This window comes from Odocoileus virginianus, chromosome 2, assembly GCF_023699985.2.
Source record: "Odocoileus virginianus isolate 20LAN1187 ecotype Illinois chromosome 2, Ovbor_1.2, whole genome shotgun sequence".
NCBI classification, from domain to species: domain Eukaryota; kingdom Metazoa; phylum Chordata; class Mammalia; order Artiodactyla; family Cervidae; genus Odocoileus; species Odocoileus virginianus.
Genome location: NC_069675.1, coordinates 11439591 through 11464494, shown reverse-complemented (window position 1 = coordinate 11464494; position 24904 = coordinate 11439591). Strand labels below are relative to the sequence as shown.

At 37.5% G+C, this 24904-nt stretch overlaps 1 protein-coding gene across 1 annotated transcript in view; it reads right to left on the bottom strand.

Annotated features, from left to right (window-relative positions):
• The window catches only part of EXOC6B (exocyst complex component 6B), a 675781-nt gene extending 651122 nt beyond the window's left edge, over window positions 1–24659 (bottom strand). The window contains 1 exon segment of the mRNA XM_070476359.1: window positions 24420–24659. Coding sequence (XP_070332460.1) covers window positions 24420–24532 — 113 coding nt within the window. The 5' untranslated portion in view covers window positions 24533–24659.
• Between the last annotated feature and the right edge of the window lie 245 nt (window positions 24660–24904).

The following is a 24904-nucleotide window of genomic DNA, read 5'->3' as shown; positions in this document are numbered from 1 at the left end:
CTTCTTCTCATCCTCCTATTTGTATATTTGAGGGAAGTGATATTGATCTGGAATGATGATCACCTAAAGTTAATGATGGTTATATCTCATAAATAGATTTCTGCCTGATATATACTTGTAGCATCTTTATACTCTCTCTACTGCTTAACCTCATTTTTACTAATAAGCATGCATCATACTTATAAAAAGAAAAAAAAACTGAAAATCAAAAGGCTTATAATAAGACTTCCACTTCTGGAAAGATGTAGCAGACACAGTATTTTCTATTTCTCCCAATTAGTATAACTAAAAACTCTAGACATTACATGTAAAACAAAATAAGAAAATATGAAAGGTGGAAAGAAGGTAGCAAACTGGCTTGGATCTCAAGACAAAGAGAATGACACAATGATGAGTTTCCTGTGCTTTTTTTTGCCTCATATCTCAGACTTGGAACTAAAGAGACTGGCAACCCAGAAACACAAACAGCTGCAAATTTTAAAAGCCCCCACAAAAGCTTGCTCTCTCTAGTCAAAAGATGATCAAAGAGGCAGTCAACCAAGACAGAAAACATTTGTACAATCACCCTTCTATTCAAGATAAACACCACAGGGTTGGGGGGAAGAGAGGGTGGGGAAAGTGACCCACCCATAACCCAGACCACCACAGTCAGAAGGAAAACCTAGAAATCTACCCTCACAGGTGATGACAAAGCACCCAACACCCCAGTCAGGGTGTTAGAGAAGGCCAAGAAGGGATCTGGAACTTTCATCCCCGCCAAACGGTTACAACATCCTCTCCCACACCACAGTGTCAGCAGAGACCAAGTACAGAGTCAGAACTGCCATCTCCGGCAGTAATGAGAAACCTCTCTCAGATGTCAACAGAAACCAAGTGGGCACCCTACCTCCACCTAGCAGTAATGAAGCAGTAACCCACACATTCTCCTACCAAAGTGGTATCAAAGAAAGCCAGCTAAAAGAATAGGTTTAAATGAGAGCCAGAGTCATTTAACATAATACAAAAATGTACAGATTTCAATTAAAAATCATTCTTCATACCAAAAACAAGGAAGTTGCCAAACTAATGAAAAGGACAATCATTAGGTGCCAAAACCGAGACAACAGAAGAGAATTATCTGATGAAGATTACAAAGTGGCCATGATAAAAATGATTCAACAAATAATTATATACATGCTTGAAACAGAAAGAGAGCCTCAACAAAGAAATACAGGAAATGATAACCAAATGGAGAGTTTAGAACTGAAAAATACAATAACTGAAATTAAAAACTCAGTGAATAGACTCAAGAATAGAGTGAAAGGGACAGAGGAAAGACTCAGTGAAATAAAAGAATAGGAGAAATCATATTATCAGAACAACATGAGAAAATAAGCTGAAAGAACGAACAGAGCCTCAGGGGCCGTTGGATTGTACCAAAAAATCTAACATTCATGCTACCAAAGTCCCAGAAGGAGAGTAGAAAAAGGGTGAGGCAAGAAAGTTCTTGAAGAAATAATGGCTAAAAACTTCCCAAATTTGGCAAAGGATACAAACCTACCAATTCAAAAAGATCAGCAAATCCCAAACAGGATAAACCCAAAGAAATTCATGCCAAGACACATTATAAATTAAACTCCTGAAAACTAAAGACAGAAAAAAAATCTTAAAAGTAATCAGAGGAAAAATGACATCTTTCCTCTAAGGGAAAAATTACTTGAATGACAAAAAACTTCTCATCAGAAACCATGGAGGCCAAAAAGAAGTGGCACAGTACTTTTCAACCAGAATCCTACACCCAGGAAAAATATCCTCTAGGAATGAAGGAAAAATTAAAACATTCTCATGTGAAGGAAAACTCAGCCATTCCCATGTAAAGAGAATTTGTTGCCAGCATGCCTACTCTAAAAGAATGGCTATAGAATGTTCTCTAAACAGAAAGGAAATGATTTTTTTTTAAAAAGGAAAGCTTGGAGTATCAGAAAGGACACAGTAAGCAAAAATACGGATAAATAAAGGGACATGGGGGGCGGGGGGTAAGGTTTCTACACTTCACTCAAAGCAGAAAATGATGACACTAGTAAAATGTTAGGAAGTTAAATAAAAACAACATCAACACTAGAGAAACCACCAAAAAGGGTATGCTCAAAAACATTAGATAAATAAAAATGAAATTTTCTAACAATGTTCAAGTAATTCAAAGAAAAGCATAAAAAGAAAACAGAAAAACAAAAGAGAATAAACAGAAAACAACAATGAAACAACAGAATTAAGACTTAGCATATCAATAATTATATTAAATGTAAATGTTCTAATTACACCTGACAGAGACTGAAAGGGTAGATGAAAAAATGCAACTATATGCTATCAGCACAAATTAAAATACAATGAGGCAGGTTAAAGATAAAAGAATGGAAAATGATATATCATGTAAACAGTAAAAAAAAGGAAAATGGGATAATCTATTATTATCATCAGATTTAATATTTAACATATCAATCAATATTAATTTAATATTAATCAATAATTTAATATTTAATATTATCATCAGATAAAGTTGACTTCACAGCAAAGAAAATTACCAGGAAAAAAAAACAATGAAATGCTCAGTCCACTAAGAAGACATCACAATTCTAAATTCATATGTACCAAACAAAAGAGTTGATAAAGATATGAAGCAAAAATGGACAGATCTGAAAGGAGAAATAGAAAATTCCACAATTATAATTAAGAGACTTCAATACCCCTCTCTCAACAACTAAGAGAAATAGAAAATCAGCAAGGATATAGAAAAACACAAATTAATGGAAATCTAATGAACATTTATCAAATACTCTGCCCAACAGAATGGGCCTCCCAGGTGGCGCAGTGGTAAAGAAGCCAATGCAGGAGACGCAAGAGACATGAGTTCAATCCCTGGATAAGGAAGATCCCCTGGAGTAGGAAATGGCTACCTGCTCCAGTTACTGAGTGCAGCACTTTAATAGCATCATCTTTTAGGATGGATGCTGAAGCTGAAGCTCCAAACACTTTGACCACCTGATGTGAAGAGCCAACTCATTGGAAAAAACCCTGATTCTGAGAAAGACTGAAGGCAGGAAGAGAAAGGGATGCCAGAAGGCGAGATGGTTGGATGGCATCACCGATTCAACGGACATGAGTTCGAGCAAACTCCAGAAGACAGTGAAGGACAGGGAAGCCTGGAGTGCTGCAGTCCATGGGGTCACAAAGAGCTGGACATGACTGAGTGACTGAACAACAACCCACCCCGGTATTCTTGCCTGGAAAATTCCATGGACAGAGGAGCCTGGTGGGCTACAGTCCATGGAGTGGCAGAGAGTTGATCATAACTGAGCACACGCACTCAACAAAATACACATTCCTTTCAAAAGTTTGTCGAATATACATCTAGAAAGACCATATAGTCCATAACACAAACCTCAACAAATTCAAAAGACCTGAAATCAACACAGTATCTTCTCCAACCACAATAGAATCAACCTAGAAATTGATGACAGGAAATATTAACATCCTTAGATACTAAACAACACACTTCTAAATAATTCATGGGTCAAACAGGAAGTCTAAAGGGAAATCAAAAATACACTAAACTAAATGAAAATACAACATATCAAAATTTGTGGACCACAGGTAAAGCAGAGCTGAGCTGTTTATAGCACCGGAGGTAATTTACAGTATAAATATAGAGACAGGTAGCACTAGAGATGGGCTTACCAGGTGGTGCTAGTGGTAAAGAACCTGCCTGCCAATGCAGGAGGTGCCAGAGATGCAGGTTCAGTCCTGGGTTGGGAAGATATCCTAGAAAAGCAAATGGCAACCCACTCCAGTATTCGTGCCTGTAAAATTCCAAGGACAGAGGAACCTGGCAGACTACAGTCCATGGGGTCCCAAAGAGTCAGACACGACTGAGCAGCTGAGCACACGTTAGCACGAGAGACAGTTTACAGTTTACAGTTTAAAACTCAAACCGTCATTTGAAGCTGCCATATACCTCAAGAGCCTACAGAGCAAAAGCAAACCAAAGGACAGACAGTAGGAAGGAAATAGTAAAGATGCGAGCAGAAATCAATACAAAAGAAAACAGGAAAACAATACAGAAAATCAATGAAATCAATGAAAAAATGATTCTTTGAAGATACCAACAAAATCAACAGATATCTAACAAGTTGCCGAGATAAGCAATAAAACCACAGATATCATTACCTACCCTGTAGCCATCAAAAGGATAATAAAAAAAGAGAACTATAAACTCTTTTGACATAAATTTGATAACTTAGATGAAATAAGCCAAGTCTTCAAAAATCAGAAATTACTACAATTTACCCACTAGAAGACAGTAATTTAGCCATACAACCATGAAGGAAACTGAATTAGTAATCAGTTCAGTTCAGTCACTCAGTGGTGTCCAACTCTTTGCGACCCCATGGACTGGAGCACGCCAGGCCTCCCTGTCCATCACCAGCTCCCGGAGCTCGTTCAAAGTCATGTCCATCGAGCTGTTGTTTAGTCACTAAGTCATATCTGACTCTTTTTGCAACCCCATGGACTATAGCCCTGTTGTCCTTGGGATTTCCAAGACAAGAATACTGGAGTGGGTTGCCATTTCCTTCCCAGAGGATCTTCTCAACACAGAGAAAGTGAAAGTATCAGTTGCTCAGCCATGTCAGATTCTCTGTGACCCCATGGATTGTAGCCTGCCAGGCTCCTCTGTCCATGGGGTTTTCCAGGCAAGAATTCTGGAGTGAGTTGCCATTTCCTATCTGAGACACCAGGAAAGCTTCTCTGGACCATGGGATCGAACCCGCACCTTCTGCACTGAATTTTTCACCACTGAGTTACCAGGGAAGCCCAGAATTTGTAATATTGATGTAAGATCTCCCAAAAAATAAGTCTCCAGGCCTAGATAGTTTTAATTGGAGAATTCTACAAAATGCTTAAAGCAGAATTAATCTAATTATGAATTAATTCTAAAGCCTCTTCTTGAAAACAGGAGAAGAAACACCTCCTAATTAATTTTTAAGAAACTACCTTATCATCAAAATCAAAACAACAAAAATAAATAAAACTGCATATCAATATCCCCCATAAATATAAACATAAAAATCCTTAAGAAAAAATGGACAAGTAGGTATATAAAAAGAAATATATACAATGACTAAGTTAGATTTATTTCAGGAAGGCAGGTTCATTCAGTATTCAAAATCAATCAATGTAATCCAAAAGACTAAAGAAGAAAAACTACATGATCATATCAACCAATGAAATAAAAGCACTGGACAAAATTCAACACTTTTTCAAGATTAAAAACTCTCAGAAAACAGGAGTATAAAGAAACTTCTTCAATTTGATAAAGAGTACTTGCAAAAAGTCATATTAACTTAAACACTATACTTAGGGGAGAGACTGAATGCTTTCTAAGACTGGGAACAAGACAAAGATGTCCACATTCTCTGGTCTCATTCAGCATAGTCCTGTCCAGTCCTGGACAGTCCTAACAGCATACTTCTAGACAGTAAAACAAAAGTTAAAAAGGGTACAGATTAGAAAGAAAAAATAAAACTGTCCATATTGCACGTGACATTATTATCCACATAGAAAACTACAAGGAATCTACAAAAAGGGTCCTAGAATAATAAAGAAAGTTATACCGATACAAGGTAAACATCCAAAAATTAACTATATTTCTACAAGTTAGCAATGAACTTGTAGACATAATGACACTAAAAGTAAAAATACCATTTACAATCACTTTTAAAAAAAGAAATACTGAAGTGTAAATCTAACAAAATATAGGCTGAGTTTGTTTACAAAAAATTACACAATGGTGATGAAAAGAGCTAAACAAATTGAAAGGCATACCAGGTTTGCGACTGGAAGACTCATGAAGTAAAGATGTCAATTCTCCACAAATTGATAACAGGTTTAATGCAACTCCTATCAAAATCTCAGCAAGTTACTTTCATAGATGTAGACAAAATTATTCTAAAATTTATTTGGAAAGGCAAAGGAAATAAATGAACTAAAACTATTTTGATTAAAAAAAGATTAAAGTGGGAGGAATCAGTCTACCCATTATCAAGACTTATTCTATTTAGTTATGGTAACCAAGACTATGATACTGGCAGAGGGACAGACATATAGATCAACAGAAAAATGAGACCTCAGAATACACAAATATACCCAAGTGACTTTTGACAAAGGTGCAAAAGTAGTTCATTAGAGGAAAAAGAGTCCTTTCAATAAAAGGAGGTAGAACAACAGGATATCCATGGTAGGTGGGGGAGGGGGGTGGGGAGGATAGGAGGAGAGAGAGAGAGAGAAACTTTGAAGTCTCACTCCTTATACAAAAACTACAAAATTACAAAAATTAACTCAAAATGAATCACAGACTTTACATTTTAGTAAAACTATAAACTTTTAGGATTAAAAAATAACACAGGGGAAAATCCTCAAGATCTCGGGGTAGGCAAATAGCTCTCAGAATTGAGACCAAAAATATACTCTATATGAGGAAGAAATGGTAACTTGAATTTCATCAAAATAAAAAACTTCTGATCTGCAACAGACTCTGTTAAGAAGGTGAAAAGACAAGTCACAGAGTGGGAAAAAATGTCTATAAATCACACATACAATAAAGGACTAGTATCTAGGATATACAGTTTTCAAAACTCAACAATTAAAATAAATCTAATTAGTAACTGGGCGAAACACATGAAGAGGCAGTTCAACAAAGTATATACACATATGGCAAATATGCATATGACAAGATATTCAGCATCATTAGCAGTTAGAAAAATGCAAATTAAAACCACGAAGCGATATTACTACACTCATATAAGAATGGCTAAAACAAAAAATAGTGATACCAAAGGCTAGCAAGGATCTGGAAAAATGGAACCCACCTACATTGCTGGTGGGGATGCAAAATGGTACCACCACTTTAGAAAACAAGTTTAGTAGTTCTTCAAAGGTTAAACACAGAGTTGCTATATGACCCAGCAATTCCACTACCAGTTATATACCCCAAAGAAGTGAAAATGTGTGTTCAACCAAAATGCAAAAACCTTTACAGATGTATTTATAGCAGTTTCATTTTAATAACCAAAAACTGTAAACAAGCCAGATGTCCTTTAATGGGTAAACAATCAAACAACTGTGGTACAGCTATACCATGGAATACTATTCTGCAATAAAAAGGGACAAACTTGATATAACACATCAATTTGGATGAAATCTCCAGGAAATTATACTGAGTGAGTAAAGCCAATTTCAAAATGTTACATTCTGTATGGTTCCATTTATATAACATTCTTGAGATGACAAAATTATAGAAATAGAGAACAGTTTACTGGCTGTCAAGGATTAAAGAGCATATAGGGACAAAAGGAAAATAGGGATGCTTGTGATGGTGGAAATGTTCTGTACTTTGTAACAATGCCAGTATCTTGGTCCTAATATATTGTGCTACAGTTTTTCAAGATGCTACTAGTGGAAAAAAGTGTGTAGAAGATACAGGGGATCTCTGTATAATTTCTTAGAACTGAATCCCCGATTATCTCAAAACAAAGTTACATTTTTAAAAAATGCAAATAATAAATGTATAAAGTCAGTTCCACATTTATCATTTAAAATGCTTCCTATAGCCTATTTTTCTTTAGATTTCCAGAGTTCGTCTCATTCCATTTTCCTCTTTCTTTTGCTACTCCAATGCCAAAAGATCTTTGTTGTACACTTCTCCCTTATAAATGTCAAGTAATTCTTTTATCTCATCAAAAACAAAACGTTTGGCTAGCCCCCTTATTTCTTTTTTTTATAATGTGTTATACAAACACGTCTTTCTCGAAATCAAACTCCATACCAAAATGTTTCATAACATGGATTCAGTCAAGCTCAGTGTCTGCTGTTTCTGTTCATTCACGCTGTATGCTCAGTTGCTTCAGTCGTGTCAAACTCCTTGTGGCCCTGTGGCCTGTAGCCTGCTAGGCTTCTCAGACCATGGGATCCTCCAGGCAAGAATGCTAGAGTAGTTGTCATGCCCTCCTACAGGAGATCTTCCTGACCCACAGATCGAACCAGCATCTCCTGCATCTCCTGCATTGTAGGCGGATTCTCTACTGCTGAGCCTCCAGGTAAGCCCTTATTCATTCATATTTCTTGGTAAGATCACATTTCATATCACTACCCTTAAAATTTTATTGTTTATTGGCACCAGAGCTTCCCCAGAAAGTGAAAGTTAGTTGCACTGTGATGATTCTTGCTTGCTTTGATGTTTCAGGAAGCAGAAGAGAGATACAAAAAGCAAGCACAAATAAAAGGAAAGAAACAAAACCAAAATTTGCAAAAACATTAAAAAGGAGAAAAACATTAAACAGCACTTTTCAAATGTAGAGATATTGAGAACAATAAGAGCAAAGGCTTGGACAAGAAACAAGATGTCAGTGCTCCACTAAACAAAATTACAGTGCCAAAAGATGGAGTTTCATCCCAGTCTGTCATGTTCCAAGTGCATAAAAACACAATCAAAACTGAAAGTCTGTGTTACTCCACAGCTTTTTATTCAAAAACAATTATAGCAAAAGAGCCTCATTTTAATCCAAATTATCACTTTTGGCAAAAGGCCTATCACTTATCTAATACACAAAAGAATATTTATCCAGCATCCTAAACACTGGAAACATCTAAATACTCAAAAAATTATAGAACTACTCTTTTAAAAAATCTGTTATTACTGTCATTGTTTTTGCTTTTGCTTTTATCTAGTCTGATTATCAAATTACCGTATAACTGAAGGTAAATTCATTATAGTGCAAGATACATGTCGATGAGATGATCATCAACTCTCTGAATGGGGGACTTTCCTAGCAGTCCAGTGGTTAAGATTTCACTTTCTAATGCAGGGGGTACAGGTTCATTCCCTTGTGGGGAAGCTAAGATCCCACATGCCTCAAAACCAAAAAACCAGAACATAAACAACAAAAGCAATATTGTAACAAATTCAATAAATACTTTAAAAATGGCTCTTATAAAAAAAAATCTTAAAAAAAAAAAACTGTGAATGGGAGACACGTATTAACAGAGTCCTAGTCCATATACATCATCACAAATCACATCAAGGTAATCTAGCTGGTTGTACTGTGACAGTTCTTATTTACTTAGATGTTTAATTGGGCAATGCATGTCTTTTAAAGTTCTAAGTCACAGTTCACAGTTATGCAAATACATATTACATGGTTAAATTTATTTTGTCAATCATTGTGCTCTTGAGACTTATACATCTCAGTTTTTTAATTATAAATCTAGAATAGGTTCAACAGTACATGAACCATGAACTTCCAGATGTTCAAGCTGGATTTAGAAAAGGCAGAGGAACAGGAGATCAAATTGTCAACATCTGTTGGATCATCAGAACAGCAAGAGAGATCCAGAAAAACACCCACTTCTACTTTATTGTCTACACCAAAGCCTCTGACTGTGTGGATCACAACAAACTGTGGAAAATTCTTCAACAGATGGGAATACCAGACCACCTTACCTGCCTCCTAAGAAATCTGTACGCAGGTCAGGAAGCAACAGTTAGAACTGGACATGGAACAACAGACTGGTTCCAAATCGGGAAAGGAATACATCAAGGCTGTATATTGTCACCTTGCTTATTTAACTTATATGCAGAGTACATTATGCAAAATGCTGGGCTGGATAAAGCACAAGCTGGAATCAAGATTGCCGGGAGAAATATCAATAACTTCAGATATGCAGATGACACCACCCTTATGGCAGAAAGCAAAGAACTAAAGAGCTTCTTTATGAAAGTGAAAGAGAAGAGTGAAAAAGTTGGCTTAAAACTCAACATTCAGAAAACTAAGATCATGGCATCTGGTCTCATCACTTCATGCCAAACAGATGGGGAACAATGGAAACTGTGACAGACTTTATTTTTGGAGGGCTCCAAAATCACTGCAGATAGTAACTGCAGCCATGAAATTAAAAGATGCTTGCTCCTTGGAAGAAAAGTTATGACCAACCTAGAGAGCATATTAAAAAGCAGAGACATTACTTTGCCAACAAAGGTCCATCTAGTCAAAGCTATGGTTTTTCCAGTAGTCATGTATGGATGTGAGAGTTGGACTATAAAGAAAGCTGAGCATCGAAGAATTGATGCTTTTGAACTGTGGTGTTGGAGAAGACTCTTGAGACACCCTTTGACTGCAAGGAGATCCAACCAGTCCATCCTAAAGGAAATCAGTCCTGAGTACTCACTGGGACAACTGATGCTGAGGCTGAAACTCCCAATACTTCGGCCACCTGATGCAAAGAAATGACTCACTGGAAAAGACCCTGATGATTGAAGGCAGGAGGAGAAGGGGATGACAGAGGATGAGATGGTTGGATGGCATCACCAATTCGATGGACATGAGTTTGGGGGTAAGCTCCAGGAGTTGGTGATGGACAGGGAGGCCTGGAGTGCTACAGTCAATGGGATCTCAAAGAGTTGGACACAACTGAGCAACTGAACTGAACTGAGAATAGGTTAGGTTCCAGACATTGTAGATAAATAACCTCCATTAATTAATAAGGCATACATTTTCCCAAGAGTATATTTTAAATTACACAACTTAAGACAAAATATCTACAATTACTTTATTTGCTGGCAATTTTTTGAATGGCCAAGATGGGTTGGTCTTTTTTAACACCAAATTTAAGACTATTAGGAATAAAATTATTATGGCTTTAACAGCATTTATTTCACTCTAGAACACAACCCAAATAACTTCCAAAGACCTTTGGCCCTATCCTTAAGTACTCTCTCTCAATTTCTTTTGAAGGAATAAAGTGGTTTAGTCAGGTTCTTCAACTTTCATAAAAATATTCCAACCCACAGATGGTTTACTTTTAAAGCACATGTGGGTCTTACTTAACTAAGAACATAGGCAAGTGATACATTCAGAAAGAAAGGCAAGTATATACATGTATAATCTTGAACTCATTGATAATTGTCATTTGTCAAAAACCTTGACTACTAAAAGCAGTACTTAGGAAGAATTAACTAATATACATGCAACGCATACACTCTTCTAGATTAGAAATTATAAAGATTGGTCACAAGCATTTTACTAAGGAAAGGGTGTATAGCATTCAAAGATTCTCAAAGTGATCAATAATCAAAAAAAGGAGGTAAGTGGGATAGTGCACAACTTTCACTGTAGGTATTATCAAATCTATGCCTTGATTAAGGCAAGACAAGCAGACAACTGCATTCCCTTGACTCCCTGCAGAACTGCTTTTACTAAATTGTGCTTTGGTTATGCCATATGTTTTCACTAAAGGACAATGTAAGAAACAGCCTGTCACATATTGCTGCATTTACTATACGGATATTAAAGTTACATTATACAGGGTCTTCTTTGTGAGGACATATGGTATAAACAGTTCTCCGGTCTTACTCAAAACCAAGAATAGCTGTGCTTCTCCAAAGTAACTACTTTTTAATTTTACACTATAACTCAAACAACAAAGCATATCTCATTTTGCACTAGCTGCTGGAAACCCTAGAGCCAAACTGATGGCTACCTTAACAAACATAATCTTTTTTACAGCTCTCTTAATTTAATATTCTTTCCTACCTTTGCTTTCCCTTGCTCTAATTTGCTCACCACCTTTGACTGTATCTACTATGTGTATTTTTGTAAATCACATATATTTTTGGAAATCATCTAATTCCTCTCTACAAGGCAAGGGGAAAATCAGAGAAAAAGAAAGGGAAGGAGAGAATAGTCAACTGTCAACCAGAATAAGAGGGGAAGGAGATTGAGAATAACCACAAAACAAAGTTAAAACAAAATTAATCACCCTTTGAAAAATCAGTCAAAATGTAAAGGAAATATTAATGCTAAGTTACCTGCAATTTGAAAGAAAACATTTAACATCCTTAGGATATCTATAAATGTAAAATATAACAAATATAACCTTACAAATTTACATCACAAATTGCTTTTTAAAATAGCCAAAAGATTAACATATTTCATTATCATTTTCTATTTCTTAGCTAACCTCTGCTTATTCCAAATATGCGAACAAAGTTCATGCCACATCAGTTAGTCAGCAAACTGTCTTCTCTGTTTCCTATTACATACTCCAGCAGATACTACTATACTAAAAAAAAAAAAGTTTTACTCTTTTTTCTCATAGCCTTAGCAGATTATCTCTAAGAAATAAGTTATTAGTCACAACAGGTCACTAGTGTTTAAGACCAGCTCTGTTTTTAATTCAGTTTTTACTAACTCATCCCCCCTTATTATTTTTGGTATTTCTTCCAAGCAAATATTAAATATCATAGATGCTCAGCATCTCAACCTAGATTCACACATTTCATGGGTAAGCTACTCACAAATTTAATTTCTTCAGGCTATTTTCAGCAGGAAGCTGAAAACCTGTATGTGATTTAATCAATTATTACATCATTAGCAAATACTAAAAGCTATCAAATCCAATGATGGAAAGAATCAAAATATTATTTTCCTCAATGACATAAAAATATTCATATCCCAAACTATATTCATATTCCAAACTATGCATATCATATTCCAAACTAAAGCAAAATCATGTCATCTAAAATTCTAAACTACTTCTGAAATACCTGTCCTTCTAAATAACTGTCCATACTAAATAACTGTCCTTCAAAATAATTGTCCATGCTACACAACTGTCCTTCTCAATAATTTTTTGCAACTAATTCATATACAAATTATGCAGATGCTGGAAATTACATAAACATATTAATATATACCATAACAATTTAAAGAATTTATTAAAATGTTGACCTCTGATTTGCTAAGAATTTTATTCCTATATGAAGCAGCATTATCTAATAACATTAATGCATTCCCCCAAAACCTTTTGATTTCAAATTATCATAGCCTACAGGTATAAGATTTTTGTAATTTTAAAGTCTGTTTATTCATGTTCCTTTATAATTAAAACAATAAAAAGGCAGGTTTGAAACTTTCATTCCATAAAAAAACAATAGTTTCTTTGTGTTAGTAATCACAACCCATTTTCGTTTGTATACTCCTAATGCATTTAAGCAAAGTATAACTATCAAGGGCTCTTCAGTTCAGTTTATTTGCTCAGTCATGTCCAACTCTTTGCAACCCCATGGACTGCAGCACGCCAGGCCTCCTTGTCCATCACCAACTCCCAGAGTTTACTCTAACTCATGTCCAAAGGCTCTTCACTGGTGCTCAAATCAAAAAGAAAAAAAGCCAACCTTATAGAAAATTAGGCAAAGGACATGGACAAACAGTACACATACACATATACACACACAGCCTTTATATATAGGAAGAAACGTTCAGCCTCACTCATAGAAAGAAATACAACACAAATAAAAACTACACTGAAATACCATTTTTCACTTATCATATTGGAAAAATATCAAAAGTCTAACACATATACTTTGTTAAAAAAAACTATGGGGAAACAAGCAATCTCATAGGCTACTAAAAAAAGAACAAAATGATATAACCTCTACAGAGAGTAATAACCTATGAAAGTAGAGATATTTAATACATTAATCATTTTACCTAGCAATCCTACTTCTGAAAATCAATCCTACAGATACGGTACAATGTGTACAATAGGAAATGACAGATATTCAAGATTATTCACAGTTGCATCATTTTGTCCAACAGAAGACTGCAAATACCCAAATATACAGAAATAGGGGACTGGATGAATAAGCCATAATATAGTCACACTCTGTAGCTGTAAAAAAGAATAAGGAAAATCTCTACATACTGATATGGACAGATCTCCAAAATATACTGATGAAATAATACAAGAAGTACAAGACACTAAGCTACATAACTGTATATACAGTATATTATTTATTATGTAAAAGGAGAGGAGAAAATAAAATCATATATGCCTATATTTGTAATAAAATGCAATGGAAGAATAAACAACAAATTAATAAAACAGAGAGGGAATAGGAAAAATACTAGATTTATAGTTCATATCTTTTTCTTTCCACTTTTTAAATATTTCTAACTCATAGAAATAAATTACCTAATCATTCTCTTATTTTCAGAATATAATTCTGGTAAAACTAGGTAAAACTTCCACGTGAGTTTCACCAGCATCACATATTTGATCTGATGATACCTAATAAACTCTTCAAATTCAATATAGGAATGATTGCCAAATGTTACTCTCCCATTTAATTTCCCTCTGTGACTACTGATTTTTCCATGGCTTGAATCTAACTGATCAGATAACACACTAGAATAACCTTCCACTGGAAGAGCTGCAATGAAAATTTGTGTTTAGCACAAATAAAATCAAACTTGGAGCCCACTGCTGATAGAACCAAACCAGCACTGTCTTATCAGCTACAAGGCTTTGTTCATTTTTCCAATTTGCTTGACAATTCAATAAAGTTATTAAAATAAAACCTAACACTATCAAACTACAAAAAAATTCATTATCCTACTTCATACTGTACTGAAAGCTCTCAATGACCCAGATAACCACAATGGTGCACTCACCTAAAGCCAGACATCCTGGAGTGTGAAGTCAAGTGAGCCTAAGGAAGCATCACTATGAACGAAGCTAGTGGAAGTGATGGAATTCCAGTTGAGCTATTTCAAATCCTAAAAGATGATGCTGTGAAAAAGCTGCACTCAACATGCCAGCAAATGTGGAAAACTCAGCAGAAGCCACAGGACTGGAAAAGGTCAGTTTTCATTCCAATCCCAAAGAAGGACAATGCCAAAGTTATGTTCAAATTACCATACAACTGCAATCATTTCACATGCCAGTAAGATTATGCTCAAAATCCTTCAAGATAGGCTTCAGCAGTACGTGAACCAAGAACTTCTAGATGTACAAGCTGGATTTAGAAAAGGCAGAGGAACCAGAGATCAAATTGCCAACATGTGCTGGATCACAGCAAAAGCAAGGGAATTCCAAAAAAACATCTACTTCTGCTTCACTGACTATGCTAAACCCTTGGACTGTCTGGATCACAACAAACTACAGAATATTCTTAATGAGAATACCAGACACATTACCTGTCTCCTGAGAAACCTGAACAAAAGCAATAGTTAGACCTGGAAATGGAAAAATGGACTAGTTTCAAATTGGGAGAGTATGTGAAAGCTGAATATGGTCACCCTACTGATTTAACTTATATGCAGAGTACAACATGTGAAATGCCAGGCTGGATGAAGCACAAGCTGGAATCAAGATTGCAGAGAGAAATACCAACAACCTCAGATATGCAGATGATACTCTTTAATGGCAGAAAACAAAGACAAAACAAAGGGCCTCTGATGAAGGTGAAAGAGGAGAGAGTAAAAAAGCTGACTTGAAACTCAACATTCAAAAAATGAAGATCATGGCATCCAGTCCAATCACTTTATGGCAAATAAATGGAGAAAATGTGGAAACAGTATCACATTTCATTTTTTCATGGTGACTGCAACCATGAAATTAAAAGACACTTGCTCCTTGGAAGAAAAGTTATGACAAACCTAGACAATGTATTAAAAAGCAGAGACATCACTTTGCTGGTAAAGGTCCACATAGTTAAAGCAGTGGTTTTCCCAGTAGTCATGTATGGATGTGAGAGTTGGACCATAAAGAAGGCTGAGCACTGAACAATTGATGCTTTTGAACTGTGGTGCTGAAGAAGACTCTTGAGAGTCCCTTGGACTGCAAGAGTCTAATGGAAATCAACCCTGAATATTCATTAGAAGAACTGATGCTGAAGCTTAAGTTCCAATACTTTGGCCACCTGATGTGAAGAGCTGACTCACTGGAAAAGACCCTGGGAAAAAACTGAGAGCAAGAGGAGAAGGGAGGCAACAGAGGACAAGATGGTTGGATGGCATCACGGACTCAATGAACATGAGTTTGAGCAAACTCGGGGAGATAGTGAAGGACAGGGAAGCCTGGCATGCTGCAGTTCATGGGGTCGCAAAGAGTCAGACTCAACTTGGTGACTGAACAACAATTCCATAATGTAACTGAAACTTATTTCTATCCCCTTTTCCCCAAATCTATAAATATTTTAACTTAGAAAATAACATTTTACTCAAGTTATACTTAAATTTGAAAAATGTTAACAACACTGCAAAAATACTGAAGAATGACAGGCATTAGAAGCCAGTTATTTTAGGTTATGCTTTTGATGAAGAGAAAAAGAAACTCTAAAATTATATATAATTCCAAAAAATAAAAACCTCTGATGTCAAGGTTTTCAAGATTTTCAGTAGTTTTATTTTTTCTCAAAAGCCTAGTCATACTTTTTTAAAGACAGTTAATCTGCAAATCAGTTAATTAATCCCCCAGATAATTAACAGCTCACGGTACAATTATTTTATTCTTCTATTCATTCAACATATATTTACTGAGCACCAACTGTTTGCCAGGCCCTCTTTTAGGTTCCCAGGATACAGTAGCAAACAAAAGGAACAAAATTCCTCCCCTTCTGGAATACAAATTCCAATAGAGGAGACAATCAAAAATATGTGTCAGGCAAAAGTAAGTGTTATAAAGAAAAATAAAGTTCCTTCCCCTTTATTCTCTATTCCACTAAATGGCACCATGGAATCATGCTTGGTTCCTCTCTTTCTTTAACCCCCATAAGTAATCCCAAAAGTTTGACTGTTTTCAAAATAATATTCTAAATCCAACTACTTCTCATCACCTTCTCCCCAACATCTCACTGCATGCTATAATCATCTCTTAGCTCTTATAATTCCAAATATCCCTTGACTGGTTAGGGCTTCCCTGATAGCTCAGATGGTAAAGAATCCGCCTGCAACGCTGGAGACCCTGGTTCCATTCCAATGCAGGCAACTTCCCGGTTCTTCCCACCGGGAAGATCCACTAAGGAAGGGATAGGCTAGGCTACCCACTCCATGATTCTTGGGCTTCCCTTGTGGCTCAGCTGGTAAAGAATCCGCCTGCAATGCAGGAGATCTGAGTTTAATTCCTGGGTTGGGAAGATCCCCTGGAGAACGGAAAGGCTACCCACTCCAGTATTCTGGCCTAGAAAATTCCATGGACAGTCCATGGGGTCGCAAAGAGTCGGACACAACTGAGCGACTTTCACTTTTCTTTCACTTTCTCGACTGGTTTGTCTGTTTCTTCTCTTACTTCAATCTCCACAAAGCAGCCAGAATAGTCTTTGTTTAACTTAAGTTAGTGCATGTCACTTCCCTGCTCATTGCTCTTCTGTACCTTGACATGACACTTAGAAATAAAAACAGTCTCTTTCTCAGTCTATGCTGTCTGGACCCTCACTGATTTCCTGCCATCACCTCCCACGATGCTTCTCCTGAGGGTCTTCATACCGTGCCTGCTGTCTGAAGAGATATATGGCTTGCTCCTTCAAACAACTTTTTCTAACCACCTAGTCAGAAACCATATCCCATCATATGTAACATAACCACTAAATAGCACTATTATTTTATGTGCCTATGTGTTTGTTTATTCTGTAAGTGCTCTAGTAGAATGCATGGTCCAAAAGGGCAAGGATGTATCTATTTTGTTCTCTATTATACCCCAGAGTCTGGAAGAATAACTGACACACAGAAGTTGTTTCATAAATATCTGCTGAATAAATGAATATATTAATTCATGAATGAAGTCACTAAGATGATATGGATATATAACAATGTATAAAACTGTTACATGAAAAAGCAACACATAACATGATATTATTCTTCTAATATAATAAAATTAATATGGAAAAAGCTTAAAAGAAATATACAAAAATAAGAGTTGTGACAGGGTGATAGGATTAAGTTTGCTGTTTGTTTCTTCTCTTTAAAAGTCACTACATTACAGTTATAAGTTAAAATATAAAAATGTTACTTTTAAAAGGAAGTTACTACTAAAAAATAAACAATCAGAAATGGGAGATCATTTCTTTCCCCTCATTGACTGTCAAGGAAAGAGTATGTCAGAGTCACCTAAACTGCTTTTATAAAATTGTTTCATATCTCCTCCTCCATTCTCCAATCTATCTCAATATTACCATTTCCAGGGTCTGATTATTGAGGAATATTTTATCCCTCAGATATATGAGTAGAAGGAAAAAAAAGTCAAGAATCACTCCAACACAAAGTTTTGTAATTAACACCAGCTCAGTGGTAAAGAATCTGCCTGACAAGCAGGAGACACAGGTTCAGTCCCTGGGTGGGGAAGATCCCTTGGAGAAGGAAATGACAACCCACTCTTGCCTGAGAAATTCCATAGACAGAGGAGCCTGGTGGGCTACAGTCTATGGAGTCACAAAGAGTCGGACACGACTTAGCAACTAAACAACAATGAAACACCTAAATCCTCATTACAAACTGAAGGGTAAAAGGAAGAAAATGACTTACACTATCAGAGTTACTACTACCTAGCAGGTACCGTGAAGAATGCTTTATATCCTTTTTTTTAATGCTGTTCCTGCAATGTAGGTGGTATCCCCATTTAAAGATGAAAAAAATTGCCCACTCAGGTGGTAAGTTGCTTATAAAAATAAATAACTGCTTAAAGAGGTCCATACAGGGACCAATAATGAGGAAGTGTCATCAACCAAGGATTATGATTATCTGAATTTTGTACAACTTAGGTAATGGGAGGCCAAATGATGGAAAACAAAGCCATATGGCCAAAGGCAGAGAAGCAGTAAGTGGGGAGGTCGGTTCACCATATTTAATTATCAAACGACGTTCAGCAAAAGAGCCTTTAAAATATTCCCCACATTTGTGTTCTGGAAGAGGCAGCTTTATACACAGTTTGGGCTTCCCTGGTGGCTCAGCAGTGAAGAATCTGCCTGCAGTGCAGGAGACATGGACAGGGACAGAGGAGCCTGGTGGGTTACAGTCTATGGGATCACGAGAGAAGGTCACAACTTAGCAACTAAACCACCTCCACCACCAAATAAGCAAGAGAGAAAGCTGTTGCTATACCAAGAATATAATTTTTTAACAACAGAATAAATAAAGCAAGCATCTAGAAGGAAATGCACCAAAACAACAGCAGCTATGTTATAAGAGTACAAGTAATTCTCAATATAGCTTCCAAAATTTTTATAACATTGACATAATTTTTTAATGTTTTAATAATGATAAAGATCAAATAGATAAGATTCTATCATTAATACAGTTTGTTAATCTTAACACTAAGCAGTATAACACAAAACCATTCCGTATGGTAAGACAAGATTCAGTCCCGACAGTAAAGTGCTTTACCAGGATCAAATATTGCAATCATATCATCCTTACAAGACAGGCCCCTTAGAAATGGAAGGCAGCAACTAAGCTAAAAAGAGAAAATCATTAGCTGAAAACAATAGAGCAAACTTCTTCCCAACTGAGAACACTCAACAAGGGAGGTCAAATAAACACAATGACAAGGTCTTGAAGGTTACACTGCTGCTACAAATAAGGAACATAAATTTCATGATAAAAAGACAAAATAAGTCAACCAGAAATATACCTGGATAAGAAAAAATGGCACTCAACAAATGATGCTGGAAAAACTGCACATCAACACGCAAAAGAATGAAACTGGACACCCTTCCTGATGTGATAGACAAAAATTAACTCAAAATGGATCACAGACCTTGATGTAGAAATAAAATTATACAACTCTTAGGAGCAAATCTTCATAATCTTGGGTTAAGCAAAGGTTGCCTAGATATAACACCAAAAACACAAGCAAAAAAATAAAAACTAGATACACTGGCATCATATCAAAATTTAAAACTTTCATGCAGCAGGTGATACCATCAAGAAAAATGAAAAAACCACCCGAAAGAATGGAAAAAAGTATTTGAAAATCCTATTCCTGGTCCAGAATATATAAAGAACACTTATAACTCAACAATAAAAACAATCCAATTAAAAACTGGGCAAAGGAACTGAAGGCACTGCTCCAAAAAAGATAAACAAATAACTAATAAGCACATGAAAAGATTAACCATTAGAGAAATGCAAATCAAAATGACAGTGAGATACAATTTCATATCCACTGGATTGGCTAAAATAAAAAAAGATAGCAACAAGTGCTGACAAGGATATGGAGAAACTAGAACCCTTATACATTGCTAGTGGGAACAAAAAATGGTGCAAGCATTTTGTTACACAGTTTGGCAGTTCCTCAAAATGTTCTATGATTCCATTTATGTAAAGTGAACAAACTACACAAACCCATGAAGACAGAAAGTAGTAACTGCCTGGGGAAGGGACAGAATGAAGAGTGACTGCGAATGTGTATGGGGTTTCTTTGAGGGCTGACGAAAATGTTCCAAAGTTAGATCATGGTAACTGTTGCAAAATTCTGTGAATTTGCTAAAAAAAAATGAATTGTACAGTTTAAACTGCTAAACTGTACAGTATATGAATATCTCAATAAAGCTATTGTTTTAAAGGCAAGGTATTTCACTGCTAAGTTTAAAAGACTGTTTTAAAATCTTAAATAACAATTAAAACAATATTAATTGCTCGTACCCAGAGAGAAAAGTGAGGAAATAGCTTATTTTGAATAAGTGATATGAAAGAAGACTAGAGATACATAGACGTGATTTGAAAAATGAGAATATTGAGCTATTGTTCATGAGTGATTTGGGACCAATATTCTGTGATCAATTTTTGCAGTGTATTAGCAGCACAATATTTTGTGATCAATTTCTGTAGTGCATTAGCACTACAAAGCAAGAATCAATATTATTTTTAAAATAAGACATGCCCCTACAAGCAATAAATGCTGGAGAGGGTGTGGAGAAAAGGGAACCCTCTTACACTTGGTGGGAATGCAAACTAGTACAGCCACTATGGAAAACAGTGTGGAGATTTCTTAAAAAACTGGAAATAGAACTGCCATATGACCCAGCAATCCCACTTCTGAGCATACACACCGAGGAAACCAGATCTGAAAGAGACATGTGCACCCCAATGTTCACCGCAGCACTGTTTATCATAGCCAGGACATGGAAGCAACCTAGATGCCCATCAGCAGATGAATGGATGAGGAAACTGTGGTACATATACACCATGGAATATTACTCAGCCATTAAAAAGAATTCATTTGAATCAGTTCTAATGAGATGGATGAAACTGGAGCCCATTATACAGAGTGAAGTAAGCCAGAAAGATAAAGACCATTACAGTATACTAACACATATATATGGAATTTAGAAAGATGGTAACGATAACCCTATATGCAAAACAGAAAAAGAGACACAGATGTACAGAACAGACTTTTGGACTCTGTGGGAGAAGGCGAGGGTGGGATGTTTCAAGAGAACAGCATCGAAACATGTATATTATCTAGGGTGAAAGAGATCACCAGCCCAGGTTGGATGCATGAGACAAGTGCTCGGACCTAGTGCACTGGGAAGACCCAGAGGGATCGGGTGGAGAGGGAGGTGGGAGGGGGGATAGGGATGGGGAATACATGTAACTCCATGGCTGATTCATGTCAATGTATGACAAAACCCACTGAAATGTTGTGAAGTAATTAGCCTCCAACTAATAAAAAATTAAAATAAAATAAAATAAGACATGCCCTTACATTTAGTGGGCTTCTTTCCTCATCTGCAAAATTAGGACTTGTAGCTAACAAAATAATTTTTGAGATGAAGACAGAGAAGAGATGGCTGCTTCCCCAAAAGAATCTTCTAGGCAACAGCCTCTGTATGCATGGATAAGCTTGGGACTTTTAGAATTACAATGAATAAGGAAAGTCACTCCTTACGACAAACAGTAATCAATTAATATTGCAAATACTGTTTCAAGATTAAAATAAGGCTAGTTATATAATGAAAAAGTCAAGCCATTGTGGCTCCTCAAACAAAAAGGGATAAAACTGGAAGAATAATTTGGTACCACAGATTATTATTATTTAGTTCCTCTTCAGTTAGAACACCTATCTCAGGGAGAGGTAAGAACCAAGAGCCTTAAAAATGCCTTAAAAGACAGAAGAAATAGGAAAGACTATGAACAGGGATAGAGGCTGAGATTTACAGTTGAGGGTAATGTTAGGAAGGAAAGCCTATTGCCTTTATCATACCTGTTTACTGAGTGTGATGGAAAACCAAAAGATAATGATTATGAACATGCATCGAGGGTAAAGCATGAGATCTGAAACACCAAGTCTATACACGCTACTGCTTCTGCATGGGATAAGGAAGAAAGATGAGATCATCTCCTATGAATACGGGCAGGAACAAGCTAGACTGAAGACAAAGACAGTGGATATTACTTGTATTATAGGATGTTCATATGATTGAATCTTGGGTCTGATAGTTAAGATTTAGGGTTATCCATCAAAGACAGGACAATGCCAAAAATGAAAAGCCCCTGATAAAAATAAAAGACAGTCAACAAAAGAAAATAAAACTAGTAGGACAGTGCAGCGGTTCTCAAAACTTTTCTTACCATGTCCCCTTAGGACAAAATATCTCTACTTCATTTAGCCCAAAAAATCCCCACTTTCCAGTGGAATTCAGTGATAATGCAGCAAATTTTAGGGGAAATGGATAACATTTTAAACATAACGTATATACTCTTCAGTCAACATAATGGAAAATTATAGGCCAAACTGCAGCTGAACAAATATGCATTATTATTCAGTGGAGAGCTAATACAATAAATCACAGCAATCTAAATTGATAACACTAAATTAAGTCATTTATCATATAAACCAAAAACTGAACTGAATAGCAACTGAAAACAACCAACTCAAGACAATATTAATGGTATTCTGATGAAAAATCCTTCCTAAAAACTCTGGTAATCCCAACTATTCCAGTGGGAGCTTTGTTTGGCTGCCAACTATATAACTCAGCAGCCAAATTTCTTAGTAGAATACTCAAACAGCATCCTCTGTAAGTCTAATAATATTTTGTTTTACAAAAACCAATATTAATAACCAATAGTACTGCACACAGATTACCAGTACGTAGTCTTAGTTTTTATAAAAGTAAAGATAATGAAATGAGGGTCATTCACCTTTAAGAGCTCAAGAAAATACGAAAAGAGAGGAGCATGTCATGATCATAGTGCAGTCAGGGACAAAAAGCAAACTACTAAGGATGGTCATGTCCCATGTCCAGGTCTGGCACTGGGAGAACCACGTGCCCTGGAGAAGGAAGCTGTGGAGGTGGAGATGAGAAGCGAAGTTCGCAGCCTGCCCCTCTTTCAACCACTTTCATGAGGCAACTTCTCCCCATGAAAAAAACAAGCAGTGAGTAATAATCTCTATGAAGGGAGGAAGAGCGACCCAAGACTGTACAAGGTGGGTAAGATCATTCTCTCTGTTGGCTGCATGGAGATCAGAAGGTGCCACAGGAAGGACGATGTGTTGGCTCTAATAAACTGAGGGGAAAAAGAAAGGTAGTTTGTGCTTGGTTGAGTAATTAACAAAAAGTACAAATAGATGGTGATCCCCAACTGAGGCGGAACAAGAGGGGTTAAGAACGCATACTCTGGATCCAGAATGCCTGAGCAGGAATCTCGACTCTCCTACTTTATTTTCTCTGTGACCTTGGGCAAGTCACTTAACCTCTACGGGCTTCATCTGTAAAATGAGGGTAATAACAGTACCTACCTAACAGGGCTGTTTTGCGGTTTGAATAAGTTATACTTGTAAATCTCTTCATAAATGTCTTGCGCTGTACACAGTACGTTGTACCTAAGTTTGTTAAACAGTTGAGGTAAGTGGCGGCTTAGTTTGACGTCTCCAAGTGAAATGGGGGTGTGTGGGCAAAGTAAGGGTCACGGGGAACGGAGGGAGACAACGTCTTTTCTGCGATGAGCACCAGGAATCCGACCTTTGGGGAGGTCGTCCTCCTGACAGGGCTCGACAAGTACCCGCTCCCAGGAGAGGGGCGCGCGGGTTGAAGGAAACTTCCTTCCTTCCAGGCCTAGGATTTTCAGGAACTCGTTTCTGAGAAGTAATTGTGATTTTTTAAAGAGGCAAGAGTTTGCTCTCCGAGCAACAGACCGTGGGGTGAATTCTGTTTTGCCTGAAGAGTAGGACCTGCGTCTGGGGCAGAAGGGTGATGTCCTCAGGGGGACCCTCTGCTAAGAACCACCATCTGTCGGGCGCGCTCCGGCTGCCCGCGCCGGGCCAGCCTCGGAGGGAGAACGAATGCTGCCCAGCCCTGAGGGAGGCAGAAAGAGCCTACAGGGTAACGGGGCTGCCGGCGCCGACGGTCGGGAAGGAACCCCACGTCGGGTCCGCGGGGCTACGGAGGGGGACCTGCCTCGCCGAGGGTGGAGGTCACTCGCCGGGTTCTCCGAAGGGAGGGGCCGGCGCTGGCCCTGCAGGAGGCCGGCCGGGCGCACAGTCCCGAGGGAGCCTGCTCCCGGGTCCCGCCCGTGCCCACCCGTCTGTGGCCCCGGTACCCAGGGTACCTGAGCGTGGGCCCGATGCAGGCCGTGTCGGTGCTCTCGATCTCTCGAAGAATCCGTTCGTGCTCCGCCGCTGTCTCTAGGCTCTCCGCCTCCGCCATCTTAACCCGCTCCATAGACTCGGGGAGCCCCGCAGCGCGTCCCCTCCCTCAGCTTCCCTCACCTTTCGCTCTCAATCTCTCTCTCTCACTCCAGGCTCCCGGGGATCGTAAGCCTCCGGCCACCCGCAGGACGACCCCTCCCTCAGACTGGGCACGCCCCCTAGCATCACCACGTCCGTGGACGTTCCGCGCGATGCCCGCTGGGATTTGTAGTTCTCTGGGAGAAATAGCCTGGTTTCACACATTATTCATTGAAGCTACAAACTTGTATTAAAAGCTCCACTATATCCAGTGGCTAATTGAACTGAACTGAAGATTCCGTACTCCCAAGGCAGGATGCCAGGGTTCAATCCCTGGTCAAGGAATTAGATCCCATGTGCTGCAAGC